Source organism: Lepus europaeus, chromosome 1, assembly GCF_033115175.1.
Source record: "Lepus europaeus isolate LE1 chromosome 1, mLepTim1.pri, whole genome shotgun sequence".
Lineage (NCBI taxonomy): Eukaryota > Metazoa > Chordata > Mammalia > Lagomorpha > Leporidae > Lepus > Lepus europaeus.
Genome location: NC_084827.1, coordinates 32,114,728 through 32,134,893, shown reverse-complemented (window position 1 = coordinate 32,134,893; position 20,166 = coordinate 32,114,728). Strand labels below are relative to the sequence as shown.

At 43.6% G+C, this 20,166-nt stretch overlaps 1 protein-coding gene across 4 annotated transcripts in view; it reads left to right on the top strand.

Annotated features, from left to right (window-relative positions):
• ST7 (suppression of tumorigenicity 7) overlaps window positions 1-20,166 on the top strand; it is a 300,729-nt gene that overhangs the window by 222,579 nt on the left and 57,984 nt on the right. For all 4 annotated transcript variants that reach the window (XM_062207690.1, XM_062207863.1, XM_062207599.1 and 1 more), the window contains one exon: window positions 18,793-18,907. In XM_062207690.1, coding sequence (XP_062063674.1) covers window positions 18,793-18,907 — 115 coding nt within the window. The remainder of the gene's footprint in view (window positions 1-18,792; window positions 18,908-20,166) is intronic.

The following is a 20,166-nucleotide window of genomic DNA, read 5'->3' as shown; positions in this document are numbered from 1 at the left end:
TGGCCTCTACCCACCCCCCAACCCATTTCTGTTTTGTCTCTGCCAACTCCAAATTTGGAAGTTCTCTGGGGCTCTTCTCAGAACAGCTGCAGCTTCCTCAACAGTGGTTTATTTTTTTAAAAAAATTAATTTATTTATTTGAAATTCAGAGTTACACAGAGGAGAGGCAGAGAGAGAAAGAGAGAGAGAGAGAGAGGTCTTCCATCCAATGGTTCACTCCCCAGTTGGCCACAATGGCCGGAGCTGTGCCAATCTGAAGCCAGGAGCCAGGAGCTTCTTCTGAGTCTCCCACACGGGTGCAGGGGCCCAAAGACTTGGGCCATCTTCTACTGCTTTCCTAGGCGATAGCAGACAGCTGAATCGTAAGTGGAGCAGCTAGGTCTCGAACTGGCACCCATATGGGTTGCCGGCGCGTCAGGCCAGGGCATTAACCTGCTGTGCCACAGTACCGGCCCCTCAACAGTGGTTTAATAAAGTGTTGTTTATAGTTTGTCTTGGAAAATTTTGAAAAAATCTCTTTTCAGAGATGCTGCCAGCAGTTTCTTCCATGCCCTTTGCTATTTTCACTGCAGGTAGAATTTCTTTCCTTTTGTACCATTTTTTTTTGGCTTTTGTTTTGTTTTTAAAGGTTTATTTATTTGAGTGGTAGGGTTATAGACAGAGAGAGGGAAAGACAGAGAGAAAGGTCTTCCATCTGCTGGTTCACTCCCCAAATGACCTGGGCTGAGCTGATCTGAAACTAGGAGCCAGGAGCTTCTTCCAGGTCTCCCACATGGGTGCAGGGGCTCAAGCCATCTTCCACTGCTTTCCCAAGACATAAGCAGAGAGCTGGATCAGAAGAGGAACAGCCAGGACATGGACTGGCACCCATATGGGATGCTGGTGCTGCAGATGGTGGCTTCACCCACTGCACCACAGTGCTGATCTCTTGTACCATTTTCTTTTCTTTTCTTTTTTTTTTTTTTTTTTGGACAGGCAGAGTGGATAGTGAGAGAGAGAGACAGAGAGAAAGGTCTTCCTTTTTGCCGTTGGTTCACTCTCCAATGGCCGCTGCAGCCGGCGCATCTCGCTGATCCGAAGCCAGGAGCCAGGTGCTTCCCCTGGTCTCCCATGCGGGTGCAGGGCCCAGGACTTAGGCCATCCTCCACTGCACTCCCGGGCCATAGCAGAGAGCTGGCCTGGTAGAGGGGCAACCGGGATAGAATCCGGCTCCCCAACCGGGACTAGAACCCGGTGTGCCGGCGCCGCAAGGCGGAGGATTAGCCTGTTAAGCCACGGCGCTGGCCGTACCATTTCCTTATAATTGCAGTTGGTCTCCTGGGAGAAAGTATTTATGTTTATTCAGTCATCTCTTTCCATTTGTAAGTCTTTTGCCTGAGGTTGTTTTTTTTTTTTTTTAACTGCCATTATGTGCCATGCTGCACTATTTCTAAGAGCTAAAGGGTAAGAGGGAACCAGCCACATAGAGATCTGAGAGAAGATGTTACTGACCAAGCAAGAATTCATACAGAGATCCTAAGGCTAGAAAGAGTTTAGCAAGAAAGAGAAGGCCAGAGGCTGGTGTTGTGGCATGGCAGGTTAAGATGCCACCTGTAACACCAGCATCTTGGTGATTAATGTCCTGCCTGCTCTGCTTCCAATCCAGCTCCCTGCTAATGACCTGAGAAAGCAAAAGAAGATGTCCCAAGTGCTTGGAGCACCATACAGAGGTATCAGGAAGAAGCTCTTGGCTCTTGGATTCCACCTGGCCTAGCCCTGGTTGTTGCAGCCATTTGGGGAGTGAACTAGTGGTTGGAAAACACCTCTCTCTCTTTCTGTCTCTCCCTTTCTGTATACTTTACCTTTCTCTCTCTCTCTCTCTTTTTTTTTTTTTGACAAGCAGAGTTAGACAGTGAGAGAGAGAGAGATGGAGAGAAAGGTCTTCATTTTTCCGTTGGTTCACCCCCAAATGGCCGCCATGTCTGGCACACTGCGCCAATCCGAAGCCCAGAAGCCAGGTGCTTCCTCCTGGTCTCCCATGCAGGTGCAGGGCTCAAGCATTTGGGCCATCCTCCACTGCCTTCCTGGGCCACAGCTGAGAGCTGGACTGGAAGAGGAGCAACCGGGACAGACCCAGTGCCCCAACCAGGACTAGAACCCGGGTATACTGTACCTTTCAAATAAATAAACAAATCTTTAAAAAAGGAAGAAGGCCAAGGTAAATGAAGGGTAGGTCAGAGGAAAATGAACTTAAAAAGGCAAGCCATAGCCATGTGAATCAGGGCTTTGCAGGAAATAATTTGGAGTTCAGTTGTCATTAGAAGTACAACAGGAAGCCTTTAAAATATATAAAAAAGAGGGATGCAAGCTTACTGATGTTTTTAGATGATACTAGGTAGGGTGCTGGCACTGTGGCTTAGTAGGTTAAGCATCCACCTGTAGGTTAACCATCTACCTGTGGCACCAGCATCACATATGGGGACCGGTTCAACTCCCGACTGCTCTACTTCTGCTCCAACTCCCTGCTCATGGCCTGGCAAATGAGTAGAAGATGGCCCAAGTGCTTGGGCCCCTGCACCCACTTGGGAGAACCAGAAGAAGCTCCTGGCTCCTGGCTATGGATCAGCTCAGCTCCGACCATTGCAGCCATTTGGAGAGTGAACCAGCAGATGGAAGACCTCTCCGTCTTTCCCTCTCTCTGTCTGTAACTCTGCCTCTCAAGTAAATAAATCTTTTTTTTTTTTTTTTTTTTAGGAAGATACTAGGTAGGATATTTAGAATGGGGGCAAGAATGGAAGCAGGGAGTCTAGTTGAACAGTTTCATTAGTCCAAGTAAGAGCTGATGAAGATTTGAATTTGGGAGTGGCAGTGAAGAAATGGATGGATATGAGATATATTTGGACATTTAATCAATAGGAGTTGACTATTGGAAAAGCCAGTGGATCTACTTTTAAAATGTAGGTATATGTAGAATCCTGACATTCTCACTGTGTTCACAGTGGTCCAAACCACTGGCATCACTTACTCGCATTCTAGTAATAGCCTTCTACCTGTCCTTTCTGCTGCTGTTCTTGTCCCTCTGCATCTACTCTGTACATGGACAATGAAGCCATTTAGGATGTGTGTGAGGCATTACTATTCTTTGACTTTAAATCTTCCAGTGGCCTCTCATCTTACTCAGAAATTGAGCTCTGAATGTGGCCTACAAGACCTGCGTAACCAGACCCCCACTGATGCTGTGTGCTCACTGCATTCCAGCCTCACTGGCCTCATTGGTGTCTGTTGACTGTACCAGAATGTGTTAGGACCTTTACCGAGAATGCTCATCTTCCAGATACCCAATGACTTGTTCCCTCACCTTCTTCTGATTAAATGTCACCTTGGCAATCCCATCTTCTGATTGCTATATTTTAAATTGCCTCTGCCTGTGCTACACTACCATTTCACAACCTCCTTCCATATTTTATTTAGTATTCTTGAAATTTACCATCATCTGATAGTCTGTATATTTTATTTATTTGCTTGTTTTTGTTTCCTTTCACTAGAGTGTAACTTTCAGGAGAAGAATTTTTTTTTAATCTGTTTATCACTGTATAACAACTGCCCAATAACTATTTGAAAGGAATAATTTCTGAATCAACTGGATATGGAAAAATAGTAACAGTATAATCAAGGAAGATGTAGGAGTGCCCATGTTTTCAGCCTCATCAATTTGATGATGGTCTTACCACTTAGCGAAAGGAGGATGGCCGCGAGAGGAGCAAATTTCAGTGGTCAAGCAGGGGTTCTGCCGGGAGTTTTGAGAAGCTTGGGAAGCTAGAGATACCTATCCTACTGCTAGGTGAAAATTTCAGGAAAGCAGCTGGATAGGGTCTGGAACTTAGGGGTGAGGAGTCTGGAAATCATCAACATATATTTTAAAGGATTTAAAGCCATGATACTGAGTGAGGTCATAAATAAGAGGTCTTTTAAAAGTTCATGGAAAATGGAATTAAAAGAAATTTATTTTGGTGCAAAAGTATTTTTCCATGAAGCCTATTTTCCATGAACTTTTTGAAGACCCAGCTTAGGGAGAGAGATGGAAAAGGAAGGTTAAGAAGTGAGCCCTTGTGGTCTGCAACATTGGCAAGCTAGGTAAAGGAGACGCATCCAATGGATCTGAGAAGGAGCAACTGGAAAGCTAGGAGTAAAACTAGGTGAGTGGGGTATCATGGAAACTGAAAAAAAATAAAGAATTTGAGAAAAAAAATAAGGGACCAAAAAGTAAAGAGGACAAGGCATTGGTGGTCTCAGTGAAATTAAAGAGGAGGTTTAGGCGTGGGCTGAGGTCTAAAGGTTTAAGATGCCAGTTGGGATCTGTGTCCCATATCAGAGTACATGGATTTGATGCATAGCCCTGGCTTCTGACGGACACTTCTTGCTAGTTTGCACCCTGGGAAGCAGTGGTGATAGCGCGGGTATTTGTGTGTCCTTGTCACTCACTTGAGAGACCTGGATTGAGTTCCTGGCCCCAGCTGCTGTAGGCACTGAGAGAATGAGCCAGCAGGTGAGAGTTGTCTGTCTGTCTCTGCCTCTCAAATTTTTTTAAAGATTTATTTATTTGAAAGAGTTACACAGAGAGAAGGAGAGGCAAAGAGAGAGAAGTCTTCCATCTGTTGATTTGCTCCCCAACTGGCTGCAACGGCCAGAGCTGTGCTGATCTGAAGCCAGGAGCTTCCTCTGGGTCTCCCATGCAGGTGCAGGGGCCCAAGGACTTGGGCCATCTTCTACTACTTTCCCAGGCCATAGCAGAGAGCTGGATTGGAATTGGAGCAGCTGGGTCTCGAACTGGCACTGCTTTACCTGCTACATCATAGCTGGCCCATTTTTTTTTTTTTTTTAAGAAGATGATGTTTAGTGGGAGAGATGGTGTAAGATTACTGGTGAGTAGTACGTTCTATTCAAAACAGTGCATTTTAGATGGTGTGGAGGACTGGAGTTTGACTTTGATCTTGGATTGCTTACCTATAATGGAGACACTGTCTTTTGCTTGGAGAAGAGTCTAACTCACTAGATGGGATTTTCACCTGCACTGAAGTCCAGAGTAGGACTATGGAGTCAAGTGCTGCAGTCTTTGGTATATGAAGTCTGCTACCTGGTAGAACACATGGCCAAAGGATGGGAACAGGTACTGCTGTATTGCAGCCCAGGCTTCTGAGGGTCAGAAACTGCTGTGTTGGGATGTGCTTTGGGAGAGTTAGAAGATAGTTCTAATCCTGCATGGTAGACACAAGTTCTGTAGGGCAAATAACAGCTGCAAAACAGGGTATGAACTCAGGCTAGTGTTCTGTCAATAGCATTCGGATGTTTGGGGGGAAAGTCATGAAAGACTTGGCGAGGAAAGAGCCCTGGAAGGCTAAGTGATCATGCAGCAGCACATATATCAGGTGAATATCAGAGGTTGGGGTACTGACCTCTTCTTGTTGCCACAGAGGAATCTCCCATAACGTTTAACTCTCACTTGACTCTACTGAGAGATGCCTGCCAAAGCAAGTTTTTGTTAACTGTACCCCAGATAACCAAATGAGTTAATCTCCTGAATAGTGTTATTTACCATTACCCATGTGAATGTGGAAGAGTCTCTGCCAAACACAGTGATTGTGGTTTTGGCACAAAAAGTCCTTTCTGACAGTGCTTGTTGGCCAGTGCGTTTATCTGCTTGTTGAGACCACTGCTGGAACAAGAGAGCAGTGCCATGTCATCACAAGGGGAAGTGTGCATGTTGTCCTCCTGTCTGTGGGCCAGCTTCCAAGCCATTCAACACGTGTGTCAAATTGTTCAGGTTTGTTCATGATCCCAGGGCTAGGTTGCAGACCTATTTTAAGCTGTTTAGGATGAGAAAGAAGCTTTCCTCGAAGTGTTACCCATTGCTTTTGAGGAGGGCATAAATTATTCTTTCCCTCAAGGCACTATGAGGCCAGCTTCTTCCCTCTACTCCAACAATCTCACCCTTGTGCTTCCTGCAACTGAAGTTTACCATTGAGTTTAGAGTAGAGAAATTTCCTCTATACAAATACATAAAATAATAGTACTGTTGATAAATAGTTGATAATAGTACTGTAGATAAAATAATAGTACTGTTGGGGCCGGCATTGTGGCTAGTGGGCCACTGCCTACAGTGCTGACATTACATACGGATGCTGGTTTGAGTTCTGGATGCTCCACTTTAGATCCAGCTCCCTGTTGATGTGCCTGGGAAGGCAGGGGAAGATGGCCCAGGTATGTGTGCCCCTGCTTCCCATGTGGGAGACCCAGATGAAGTTCCAGGCTCCTGGCTTCCACCTGGCCCAGCCCTGGCCATTGTGGTCATTTGGAGAGTGAACCAACAGATGAAGGATTTCTCTCTTTCTCTCCCCCTCTCTCTCTGTAACTCTGACTTTCAATTAAATAAATGTTTTTTTAAAAAGTAGTGCTGTCAAGTTTTTAGTTCTGGAAAGTCATGTTCTTAGATGTCTTAAGGTAGGGGTAGGTGAAGATGCAGCAGTTAAGATGCCTCTTGGGACACCTGTAACCTGGCTCAGAGACCCTGGATTTGAGTTCTTCTTCTGCTTCTGATTCCAGCGTCCTGCTAATGAGCATCCTAGGAGGCAGCAGGGAACGGCTTGTTGCCACCCACATAGGAAACCTGGAGTCCCTGGGCTCCTAGTTTTAGCCTGATCTGGCCCTGCTGTTGCAGGCATTTGGAAAGTAGATGGAAGATCACTGGTGTCTCTCTCGCTCTGCCTTTCAAATAAAAATAAATAAATAAATATTTTTGAGATGTAAGATTAAAAATATAAAGTAGAAGCTGACAAAGAATCTTTGAAGATTTGTATGTTCTGACCAGGGTTGTGCTTGTTTTATCTTTAACTGAGCAGAAATGGAAGAGGAACTTTTACAGTGAAAATATTTTTGTTAAAAGCTGTATAAACATGAAGATTGTCTCATTCACTGAAATTTTGGAGAAAACTTCCCTCTCTGGAATAAACTAGGCATACTTTTCACAGAAAAAGTAGATTAATTATTTAGATAGCCTTCTAGCCCTTTGAGTCTTTGGGAGACATCCAGCTGTCATTGGAAAATCATCACATGCCTTCAACCGTTACTTCTCTCTTTAGTTCTCAGTGATGTGTGCATATATATATGTACAATATATAATATGTGTCTATAAAATATGTTCATTTCAGTGAAGAACTAGTGAATTGATGACTTAACTAATTGACCACACAAGTCCTGTATTGTCCATGTTACTTTCAGTAGATGTGGCTTAATATTTGCCTTTGGATTAGTTCTGAAAAATGACATTTTGTTAATAGTGTAGGCTTAAGCCTCTCGGGATGGCATTTGTAATGATTTCTGTAAAGGGAGCTCTCCTGAGTCTCTAAGGACTCATTCTTCCCATTCATGGCCTTTAGTGTCAGTAAAAATCACTGACAAAATTATAACCATGCTATGGAGAGTGTCTTTTCTATTTTCTATTTATGCCTTTATTTGAAACCATAATTAAGTAATGTCAAACTTGCAACTATAACAAAATAGTATCTGCTGTTTGAATATGATTCAGGCCAAATTCTATAAACTTTAATTAGGCCAAGCTTGCATTGACCTCAGTAGGAATCTGGCCGAGGATCTCTTTTAATTACCTCTGCCTTAAAATATGTAAGAATTTCCCCGTTGCTTTTCTCGCTCAAGGAACAATACATGGATAGCTAAACTAATAAAATGTTTAAATAGAAACAAATCAAACTTGAAGGGTTTAAACTGTTGTTTTCATCCTGTAATTCAGCTGAGAAAAAGCATACAGACTGTAGTTCTAAATTATGTCCATAGAGTATTTCAAATCCAGTGAATTAACTCTCCTCTTTTTTTTTCCCCATTTGAGCTCATAAATGTTAACCTCAGAAGTGCCTCAAATTCTTTCATTGAAATAAACTTGAACTGACAATAACCAGATGATGTAAAATTGAAACTGAAATTCTATCCTTGGCCCATCCCATGTTCTTCCCCATAGGTATTAAAGGAATCGTAGGAGAGTTAGTGTTTTCATTCTATGTAAACTATAATATTTGGGCAAAACAGGGCATATAAATTTCTTGCTGCCAGGAGAAAGCAATTACCACTGTGGAGAAGATAGCGGGCAATAAATAAACAAAACTATGCGAGATAGTGAGTTAACTCCAAGATTTATTTAGAATGACTTAGCTTATAGAAAACAGGCCTCTATATTTATCATATGCTTTCATTCAAGCTTGATATGAGAACTGTGAGCTTTTCTTATTAGAAGGGCTAATTATATCACCAAACCACTTTTTGTACATTATTTTAAAGTAAGTAAATGGAGAGCTGCTCTATTGTGTAACTAAAAACAAAAAGGAAGCTAAGCACACAGAGCAAAACAAATAGCCCTTTGAAAATGCAGCCTACCTATGGCAGCATCAGGAAAGGATGGTGGCCCCAGATACATCTGGATAGGAGCTGTACGTGCACCGGAGTGAGGTGTTACCCAGCCTTGCTGAGGGGAAAAATGAGCTCCCCTGGTGTTAAGAAACCCCACTCTCCCTGACAGTAAGAAACCCCACTGTTTGAGAGGCTCCACTGGCCCCGGCTGTAAAACCAGATCTGACTGCGAAGCGGGAAGTGCTCTTGACTTCTCTAATACGCCTCCTCTCCCACGGTGAACCTTTCCTTGTATGTGTATCTCCTCTGCAGTTTTGAAAACAAGGTGCCATGGGAGTCATTGATGTGGTTCTGGAGAAGAAGCAAGAAGGAATTTTTAGATGGAAATGTTTTCTTATTAATGCACATGGTCAAAGCCTAACTCCGACCCTAATCCCAATGCTAAGAGTCAGGGGAAGAATTTACCCAGTAGTTGGTTTAACTCTGAGCTACCCTTTGGAATGAAATAATAATTCCTATAGTTCCTCATATCCCATCCATCAGTGAACCTACTCTCTGGAACTCAGATATAGAATAAAAAGCAGCACTCCAAGTTATGTTTCATGTCAGATTAGCAATTGTTATCTTGATACCATTGTAGAAATCAAATACAGTATATGAAAATCTATTAAGCAGATATTTTGGAGGAAAATTCTCAAAATATTGTGCAACCGGAGATACCTTCTGTTTAGATGCTGGGAACAATTTGAGGAGCCACAGAGTCAGACCTCCAATGAGAAGGAAACAATTTTTCCTCAAAAGGCAATTAGGAATTAGAAAAATCATGATCTGATGAAAACCAAACTCTTTGTGGCTTGAAGAATTACACTTGACAAGTACATCTAATGAACTTCATGGTTTTGTGGAAGAAATTTTTAAAGTATAAAATATGCAAAGAATAAATAAATAAAATATAAAACATATCTCTACTACCTAGAATTTAAAATGTAAGTAAAAATAATACATAGTAACAAATTAATTAAAATTTTGCAGTTGATTTAGCTTTTTTAAAAAATTTTTTTGACAGGCAAAGTTAGAGAGACAGAAAGGTCTTCCTTCCATTGGTTCACTCCCCAAATGGCCGCTACGTCTCGCGCGGCGCCAATCTGAAGCCAGGAGCCAGGTGCAGGGCCCAAGCACTTGGGCCATCCTCCACTGCCTTCCTGGGCCACAGCAGAGAGCTGGACTGGAAGAGGAACAACCGGGACAGAACTGGCACCCCAACTGGGACTAGAACCTGGGGTGCCGGCGCCGCAGGCGGAGGATTAACCTAGTGAGCTGCAGCGCTGGCCCTTACCTTCTTTTCTTAAAAGAACTAAAGCAATGTATACACCATCCACCCTCCCTTATTTACATTTCCATAATATGCCCCCATGAACTACATGTAGTATTACTTTTGTTGTGCATTTTTAACTTAATTAAATGGTGTCTGGCTTGAACCTGTGCTTCACAACAATATACTTCACTCAGAGCTGTTTGATTTCTGTTCTCATTTAGATATCTTAATTTGTAGCCCATTCATTTTGTCTGCTATCATATTTCATATGTGTATACCCCATTGTATGTATTCAGCTAGGATTTCTGACAGAAATCCTCACCAATGTGTAACTCAGTGTGTGGCTCCTCAAGGATATGTGCGGGTGTTCTCTGAGAAGTTAAGCTGGAAGGGGAAGTACTGGGTTGTGAGTTAGGCCTTTTCCCAATTTATTAGAATCTGCCAAACCAGCTGTGTTTAAGAGATGTTGTACTTTTAAAATATAATTCCATTATGAAGCTCTTGTAATGAAGACCTTTTGGTTTTTATATTTTTTTTCACATTCACCAGAGGTTAACAAGCTAATCTGGTCTCCTACCTGTTTTTGTAAATAACTTTTTTGTGGGAACACAACTCTGCCCATTCATTTAGGTACTATCCATGACGTTCTGAGCTACAGTATCAGCATGTAGTAGTTGTAACAGAGACCACATAGCTCGAAAAGCCCTTTACAGCAAGAGCATGCTGATCTGCAATAGTAGTATTGTCATCATTCTAGTTAATTCTTATCTGTCTTGCTTTTTAAATTATCTAATATTCAGGAGCGGGTGTTGTGGCATAGTGGATTAAGCCACTGCTTGAGACACCCGCATCCCATGGCACGGCGCCTTGTTCGAATCCCAGCTATTCTGCTTCCGATCCAGCTTCCCAGTAATGCAAGAAGGCAGCAGATCTGTCGCCCAGATGGGAGATCCAGGTGGAATTCCATTCTGCTGGCTTCTGCTTGTCTGGGGAATGAGCCAGCATAGGAAGATATTCTCTCTCTCTCTCTCTCTCTCTCTCTCTCTCTCTCTCTTTCTGTGTTATACTGCCCTGAAATAAATAAGCATTAAAAATTACCTAATATTCAGCCATATGAAGGGGATGATTTTAGGATACGATCAGAAAGTAGAAAGGCCGGCGCCGTGGCTCAACAGGCTAATCCTCCGCCTTGCGGCGCCGGCACACCGGGTTCTAGTCCCGGTCGGGGCACCGATCCTGTCCCGGTTGCCCCTCTTCCAGGCCAGCTCTCTGCTGTGGCCAGGGAGTGCAGTGGAGGCTGGCCCAAGTGTTTGGGCTCTGCACCCCATGGGAGACCAGGAGAAGCACCTGGCTCCTGCCATCGGAACAGCGCGGTGCGCCGGCCGCAGCGCGCTACCGCGGCGGCCATTAGAGGGTGAACCAACGGCAAAGGAAGACCTTTCTCTCTGTCTCTCTCTCTCTCACTGTCCACTCTGCCTGTCAAAAATAAAATAAAAAAAAAATAAAAAATAAAAAAAGAAAGTAGAAACGGTAATGTGAGTCAGGTGGGTGCTAACATAAGGAAGGGGTAGGAATCTGAGGACATGCCCTGAGAGCTCTGAGACCCAAGAGATATAAGGAAACCAAAGCTCAGAGAGGTTAAGCAATTTGCATGAAATCACACAGGTGGTAAGAGGCACAGGCTGGATTTAAACTCAGAAATAACTCGAAATATAGGGTGCTTTACTTTGTAATACAGCTGATTTCTTAAAAGCATGTAAACACAATACAAAGCAGATATGTAAGTATTATACTGGAAGCATAAGCAAAATAGCTTAGTTCTGCAGGACTTGGCAGCCCGGAGACTGGGGTTCTGATGTGTTGAAATCTGGACTCAGTGTTGATGACTGGATTTGAATCATAGTTCCAGCACTGACCTTGGCTGAGTCACTTAAGCTTGCAGCCTTCATTGTTGTTTGGTGGGGTGGGGTGGGGTGGGAGGGAGCTCGCCTGTAAAGTGAGGAGAGTGTTTGGACAATCTCCATGGGCTCCTCTGGCTCTCACTTTCTAAGATGCTGTGACTTTAGGAGGTGGCATTTGATCTGGGCTTTGGAGGGTGTGGTGATTTTGACAGGCTGCCTTATACATGTGGGGGGAAAGTATTCCAGGTGGTGAAAACAATCTGTGCAGAAACACAGTGGCTAGGAACTATAGAAGGAATTTGGGAATGGTGTGCAACAGTCTGGTCTGACAAGGCCAGAGTTCAGTCCTGTAGAAGATAGGAGAGACAAGAGGGATCTGGCACTGTGCTGAGGGCCTCGAAGTTATGCTGAGGAGCTGGGAGTTTCTTTGCTAGAATTGAGAATTTGAAAGTTCCTTGGCCCTATTTTTAAGTATCCCTGTCCTGTGACCTAGCCTATCTCTATATAAATAGTTCTGGTAATGGAGGAGCCATCCTTAGACCACCTATTCTGTTTTTAGACAGCAGGTGGTGGGAGAAAAAATCTTCTGTACATTGAGACAGAATTTATGGTTTCTGGTTACACCTTTTCCAGAGTGTAGAATGGAAGATTATCAGTGGTGTAAGACCATGTTCAGGGGTCAGCACTTTGGCATAGCTGGTTAAGCCATAGCCTGTGATGCCGGCATCCAATATGTGCACTGGATCAAGACCCAGCTGTTTCAGTTCCAATCCAGCTTCCTGCTAATGTGCCTGGGAAAACATCAGACGATGGCCCAACTGCTTGGACCTCCGTACCCGTGTGGGAGACCCAGAAGAAGCTCCTGGCTCCTGGATTTGGCGTAGCATAGTCCTGGCAGTTGTAACCATCTGGGGAGTGAACCAGTGGATGAAGATTCTCTTTCTCTCTCTGTCTCTCTCTCTCTCTTTAATTCTGCCTTTCAAATAAATAAATCTTAAAAAATTTTTTCAGGATGTGTAACCCAAGGACTGCAATAGACCTGTGGTAGTATGCAGTATGTAGTAGCACACACTCCAAAGGATGAGAACTTGCAAAAGCTTCTAGGAAGCATTCCAGTCGTGAAGTATGTGCTGAGCATCCATGATGGGTCAGTCATTGACCAAGAATACAGATGAGACAGAGTTCCTGTTCTCACAGACTTCCCGGGCTCACGGAGAGGTGAATCCATAGACTGTGTTGACAGGGATTTCAGTAATTCAGATTGGGAATAATTAACCTGCAGATGAAAGCTAAATAAGAGGTCAGAAGCTGTGGCGGGTAAGGATTCCTGGAGGTCGAGGAGCTGGTCAGATTGACCACAGTGGCAGAGAGGAGAGCTCAGAGACAGAAACATGAGTGGATGCAGTCTAGTTACAGCATTGGAAGCTGGTGTGTGGCAGGAGTGTGGTGTGTGTGTGAAATAGGTACAAAGAAGGCTGGCACTGTAGCCAAGGACTGGTCACAATGGGGTGTGTTTTCTGTACTAAGGATTTGGGGTTGTGTCTTGAATTTGATGAGAAGCTAGTATCTGGGAAATGGTCATCACCACTCCCAGTTTATCAAATGTATGTCTACTCCTTTTAACAATATTAGCACATATAGAAAATATGAAGGAAGAGGTAAAAATCACCTTTAACCTCACCAGAAATAGCCACCATTAAAACATTTTGGTATGAGTATATTTCTAACCAAGTGTGTTTTATGAAAGCATGAACTTACTGTAAAATGCTCATAAGTCTCTATACTTTTTTAAATATTTATTTATTTATGAGAAAAGCGGAGCTACAGAGTGGGAGAGAGACAGAGAGTGGGATAGAGAGAGAGAGAGAGAATCTCCATTGCTTTACTCCCTAAATGGCTGCAACAGCAAGGTCTGGGCCAGTCCAAATCCAGGAGCCACTAACTCCATTCTGGTCTCCCACATGGTTGGCAGGTCCCCAGGTGATTGGGTCATCTTCTACTGCCTTCTCAGATACTTTAGCAGGGAGCTGTTTTGGGAGCAGAGGAGTGGGACTCTAACTGGCATTTTGACATGGATGCTGGTTATCACAGGCTCTGGCTTAACCCACTGCACTACAAGGTCAACCCCATATCCTAATGTAGCAAGGCATGCCAACATTTCCCAGGCCATGTCATTGAAATTTTTTTTTTTTTTGAGAATTTAACTTTCTATAACTACATATAATAGCCCCCAAATAACTATATCTTGTTATACTTAAATTTTTCATAATGAGTTCAAGTTTAGGTTTCATGCATTTGTTTGTACCATGATAAGTAATATTGTGATAAGTAGCTTTGTTTGTAAATTTGTGTTCACACGTGACTCTCTCCTTGGGATAGGCCTCACCATGTTAGTGGTTGCCTTTTAAATAAGGGTGTGATGGACTCGGTGTACATGTTTAAAGGGCCTTTATGACAGCATTGTAAAGGGTGGATTGGAACAGAGGTGATCTGGAGGCAAGCAGATGAATGTGAGCAATTTGGAGAAAGTATGAAGGCATAAACTAAGTTGTTGGCAGCAAGATCAGAGAAAACAGGAGATGGTGATCATTCCCGAGGTGTTCGCTTGCGTAATACAGCTTTCTGCAAACTTGGCCGAAGCGATCAGCATGTTTTACATATTACTTCAGAGGTAAGGGGCTTCCAGGATGGCTGTGGTGGAGAGGAGGGAGAGGGTGATAGGAAGAACAAGTCTGAGCTGTCCTGGGAATGAGGAACCCTCAGATAAGTATTAGAAGCTTTGCTTCTAAGGACAGGAAGCACAACTGTCAGGAAGATAGTTTATAAGTTGCTTTTTTGACAGGCAGAGAGGACAGTGAGAGAGGGAGAGACAGAGAGAAAGGTCTTCCTTTACTGTTGGTTCACCCTCCAAAGTCCGCTGCGGCTGGTGCATTGTGCTGATCCGAAGCCAGGAGCCAGGTGCTTCTCCTGGTCTCCCATGCCGGTGCAGGGCCCAAGGACCTGAGCCATCCTCCACTGCCTTCTCGGGCCATAGCAGAGAGCTGGCCTGGAAGAGGGGAAACCAGGATAGAATCTGGCGCCCCAACCGGGACTAGAACCCGGTGTGCCGGCGCCGCAAGGCAGAGGATTAGCCTATTAAGCCACGGAGCCGGCCAGTTTATAAGTCAATATAGTGCCTAGGAGAAGGGTCAGAGCAGGATGCTAGGACATGAGTGCTAGCCCCATACAGGTGGTGGTCCTGAGGCCCTGGGCACAAAAGCCATTCTAGAGGTGAGGCTGTTCGTGATGAAAGGATGTGCGCCATAACCTGGGAGGAGACTTCCGTAGCAGGCAAGGTGGTAATCAGAGAAGGAGCTATGAGATGTCACCATAGGAAAAGATTGGACGAGAAAGGTGTTGAGGAAGCCAAGAAAGTGGCAATAATTTCAAGGAAAAAAACATCCTCTGCCAAATGATGCAGAAGTCAAACAGGAAGAGGGCTGGAGGGTGTCCCTGGGAGAATTTAAGTCACCTATGAATGTGGGACAAACAGATTCAGAACTGTGGGCGAGGCGAGCCTGACTGTGGTAATGTTGTGAGGAGGAAATAGAGCAAAGAAGTACAGTATTCGTGGCCTTTTTTGCTAAGATTTTTGTGAAGGGCTGGAGGGGGTGATGGACAAAAAGGAGTGTTTTCTTTTTCTTCTTGTTTATATTAAATGAGAGCAAGATTTTCAGATTGTCATATGACTTCAATTACCCCTGCAACATTTGCTGTTTGCCATGTTTAAAATCTGTTTATTGGTGATTATTTTCTGGACACAGTGTACCCTGTCCAACATTCCAGTGAAAGCAGTGCTGCTCAAACTCCTAGCATTTTTTTTTAAAAGATTTATTTAATTATTCGAAAGGTAGAGTTACAGAGAGGCAGGGGCAGAGAGAGAGAGACAGGTCATCCATCCGCTGGTTCGCTCCTCAGATGACCACAACGGTTGGAGCTGTGCTGATCTGAAGCCAGGGGCCAGGAGCCTCCTCTGGGTCTCCACAGGGACCAGGCCACAGCAGAGAGCTGGACCAGAAGTGGAGCAGCCAGGACTTGAACTGGCGCCCATATGGAATGCCAGCTCTACAGGTGGCAGGTTTACCCACTATGCCACAGCGCCAGCCCTGCTCCTGGCATCTTACTTCAGGTTTTGTTTAAAGCAGTGGAGCCCTCCATGTTTGTGCATGCAGTTTTTGGGTTTCAATGAGACTGAGTTTGTAAGCTTCAGCAGATAATATTTGGGATTGCAGTTTTAAAATTACAGAATGTGACTTGTGTCCTTGAAGTTTGATCATTACCTGAGGAGTTGGCTAAAAATGATAAATGTTTAAATGTTATGGTTTAGGGAATGTCTTTATTGTGTTGCCAAGTGCTGAATGACAGAGTTTTAATTTTAACAAGCTTTAATTAGAAAGAGGAAAAAAAATCAAAGGGGTGATGTCAACCAGAATCAAAGTGAACCAGAACAAGAAATACTTTTATTGGTTACAGAATATCAACAGTATGTGGTGTAGTCTTATTCACTTCCTTTACTAACAGTGAAAATTCAGCAGGTCAGAGATTCTTATTGAATACATCATCATTTAGATATGAGTTTTTCACTGAAATATGACAAACTTTGGGGCAGCAAAAATTGTTTTTATTTTTATTTTATTTTTATTTTTTGACAGACAGAGTGGACAGTGAGAGAGAGACAGAGAGAAAGGTCTTCCTTTTGCCGTTGGTTCACCCTCCAATGGCCGCCGCGGTAGCGCGCTGTGGCCGGCGCACCGCGCTGTTCCGATGGCAGGAGCCAGGTGCTTCTCCTGGTCTCCCATGGGGTGCAGGGCCCAAGCACTTGGGCCATCCTCCACTGCACTCCCTGGCCACAGCAGAGAGCTGGCCTGGAAGAGGGGCAACCGGGACAGGATCGGTGCCCCGACCGGGACTAGAACCCGGTGTGCCGGCGCCGCAAGGCGGAGGATTAGCCTGTTGAGCCACGGCGCCGGCTGCAAAAATTGTTTTTAAACATGTTAAATGATTCTTGGCTTCAAAAATGGTAAATATTCCTATTAAAGGAAAATATGTGTAGTCCATACAACTGGCTTCTTGTTTAGCAGTGAGTCTGTTTTTGAATATCATCTCTTTCGGAGTAATTACTGTAAAGAAGTTGACATCACATTTTAAGGGGTCGTCGTGTTATCATAGAAAACAGCTACTCATGGAGCAGATGAAAGAGAGGAGAATAAATACATGATTTTTGCTGTAAAAAGAACTTGGTTGTCCAAATTTTTACTTTGCTGTAAAATCAGATTTTGCTCTGAAATTCTTGGTCCTTTCTTCTTTCTCCTTGCTTTCCAATGAAATTCATTGCTATTTATTTGAACTCCTCATGGACCTCTCTTCCTCCCATCCAATCTAGAACCTTTGGGCCAATCACCGCTGTAGTCAACTCCCTTGCCTCTTGACTTTTCATGGAAACTAATCCATCTTCCTCAGCTCAGACCTATAGTTTGACATCTTGCAACTGCTAGCTAAAACTTGACAACCGTGGCAGTTGGACATCCCCACCCCTTTTAAAATTCAGTCTCCAGAGTGTTAGTCCCTGAAGCTGGCCTCTGCAATCCTTGTTTGATCTCTACTTTGAGACTTTTCTACACTTCTACCTTAACTTCCTCAGTCTCTGAAGATGACCTCTATTTCTGTTTTATTGAGGCAACCAGGCAAGAACTCATGGGCTTATTTCTTACTACTCCCCCAGTCACTACCTACAGGACCTCCCTCAGCCACATTGCCTTCTAAGACTTTCCCACCTCTTCTTTGTCACCAGACTGCCTGAAAGAGTAACGCTGGTGTCCCCTTCACTGGCTTCCGTCTAGACTGCCCTGGACTAACTGACCAGGGAACAACTGTGAAAGCCTGTGAGGCATTTATTAACTCTCTCCTCAGTTGGTTTCTCTATGGCATTTCATCATTATTGGATTTTTTTTTTCAGTTTCATTCTAAAAAATGATTTATTTATTTATTGGCAAGGCACAGTGACAGGGAGGGAGGGAGGGAGAGAGGGAAGGAGAGAGAGCGAGAGAGAAAGAGAGAAAGAGAATCTTCCTTTTTCTGATTCACTTCCCAAATAGTGACCCCAGCTAGGGCTGAGCCAGACCAGGAGCCAGGAACTCCATCCAGATCTCCCACTTGGGTGGCATGGACCCAGCTACTTGGGTTATCACACACTGCCTTCCCAGGAACATTATCAGGAAGCCGGGTCAGAATCCAAATAGTCGCGACTCTGATACAGGATGCTGAGTGGCAAGTGGTGGCTTAATCCACTATGTCACAACACTTGTCCCCATCTTCAGTTTTTATTAAAAGCTCTCTCTTTTGGACTTTCTCTCACCTAAGGTCACAGATTCAAAATTGCCCTTTTTTCCAAAGTATCAGGGATAAATGAAGCATTAGTGCTTTATAAAATAATAATTGGTGTGAAAACTTATTATCTAGTATAATTATACTTTTAAGAATCAGAGACTGATGCTGTGGTGTAGTAGGCTAAGCCTCCACTTGCAGTGCCCAGCATCCCATATTGGCACTGGTTCCTGTCCTGAATGTTCCTCTTCTAATCCAGCTCTCTGCTTATGGCCTGGGAAAGCAGTGGAACATGGCCCAGGTGCTTGGGCCCCTGCACCCACATGGGAGATCTAGAAGCTCCTGGTTCCTGGCTTCAAATTGGTTCAGCTCTGGCTGTTGCAGCCATCTGGGGAGTGAACCAGCAGATGGAAGACCTTTTTGTCTCTCCCTCCCTCTCTCTGTAACTCTGCCTCTCCAATAAATAAATAAAATCTTTAAAGAAAAATACAGTAACTGAATGCCACTCTGATTGTTAATTTTTTTTGGATTTTTCCTCTCTTGGAAGCCCCCCTCCATGCCACTCTGGCTGGAGGTCCTTGATTCTAACAAATACTTTTAAATCTCAAAAAAACCCCATATGGTATGTCTATATTATATAAATATGTGTAATTCAATATCAATCATACTTTAAAAATAAAAAAATTCTTTCCTAAAATCTTTGTCATAATCATTGTACTGTATGTATATATATCAAAAGGTATATTTTGTTTTCTAAATATGTACAATAAAATACAAGAAATATGTATATTAATTACTGCTTGGTTTCTTATTTTCTAGTTGATGAAGGAATTCCCTCTACTGAGCATGTTCAACATCCATGAAAACCTTTTAGAAGCACTTCTGGAACTACAAGCGTATGCTGATGTCCAGGCAGTCTTAGCAAAGTATGATGGTAAGTGCTTGGGTTTGTGTTTGTTTTTGTTTTTCTTGTACTTGATTATTCCTTTCTTCTTGATATAGTCCAGTGATTAGATCAGAGGGATAATTCAGGTAGCAGAGCACTTTGGTGACTTTTTTCTCATAGATTTTTAACCTCAGTGCTGCCATGATGGTTTTAGAAGGTCATGCCCTCTTTCTCTCCTCCTTCTGCAAACTCCCCTGCCCCTCTCTGTCAGGCAGTTATGCAAACTCTGCTCTATCCCCTTCATGGTGAACAGTCACTCAGCACCTCTGCAGGCAGCATGTGCCTTGTTGGGACTGTGCTATTAGAATTTTTGCTGTGACACCATATCAGTGACAAGTAACTGTTGGGTTTGTTGATTCTTTGGAGCAGTGTAGCCCTTGCACATGTGACAAATCAGTAAGCATTTGGGCATAAAATAGTGTTCCCTTCTCAGGTCTTTTCCTCCTTAGCAGGTTACCTCCATTGCTTTACACAGCAGGCCTTGGCATCCCTTTGCTATTCTGATTACTGAACAGTGAATGTATATCATTTTACCTGTTTTTGTTAAAACAGAAAAATAAACTGATACACCTGGAGGTTTAAAAGCTCTTCTACTCCTAATGCCATTATTTGTGAACTCACTATTTGATGAATTGTACAAAACTTTTCTGTATAATTACCCACTGTGATGTAGCTGCTAGGCTCTGTAGCCCTTTATAACATCTGCCTTATTTCAATAAACTCTCACTGAGAGAAATGTATTTGTAAAATTAATATTTTTTTTAATAGGCAGAGTTAGACAGTGAGAGAGAGAGAGACAGAGAGAAAGGTCTTCCTTTTTCCATTGGTTCACCCCCCAAATGGCCGCTGTGGCCAGCGTGCTGCACCGATCCGAAGCCAGGAGCCAGGTGCTTCCTCTGGGTCTCCCATGTGGGTGCAGGGCCCAAGCACTTGGGCCATCCTCCACTGCCTTCCTGGGCCACAGTGGAGAGCCGGACTGAAAGGGAAGCAACCAGGACAGAATCAGCTCCCCAACTGGGACTAGAACCCGGTGTGCTGGTGCCACAGGCGGAGGATTAGCCAAGTGAGCCGTGGCGCCGGCCTTGTAAAATTGATATTAGGGAGTGGTTTCTTATATCACATAATCACTTTCTTGCTTTGTAACATATTCTTTCTTTAATAAGATTATCCAGTGTATTTAAAGAATTATTCAGAATACAAATTTCCAGAAATTTTTCAAACATATAGAGCAAACTATACTGTGTGGG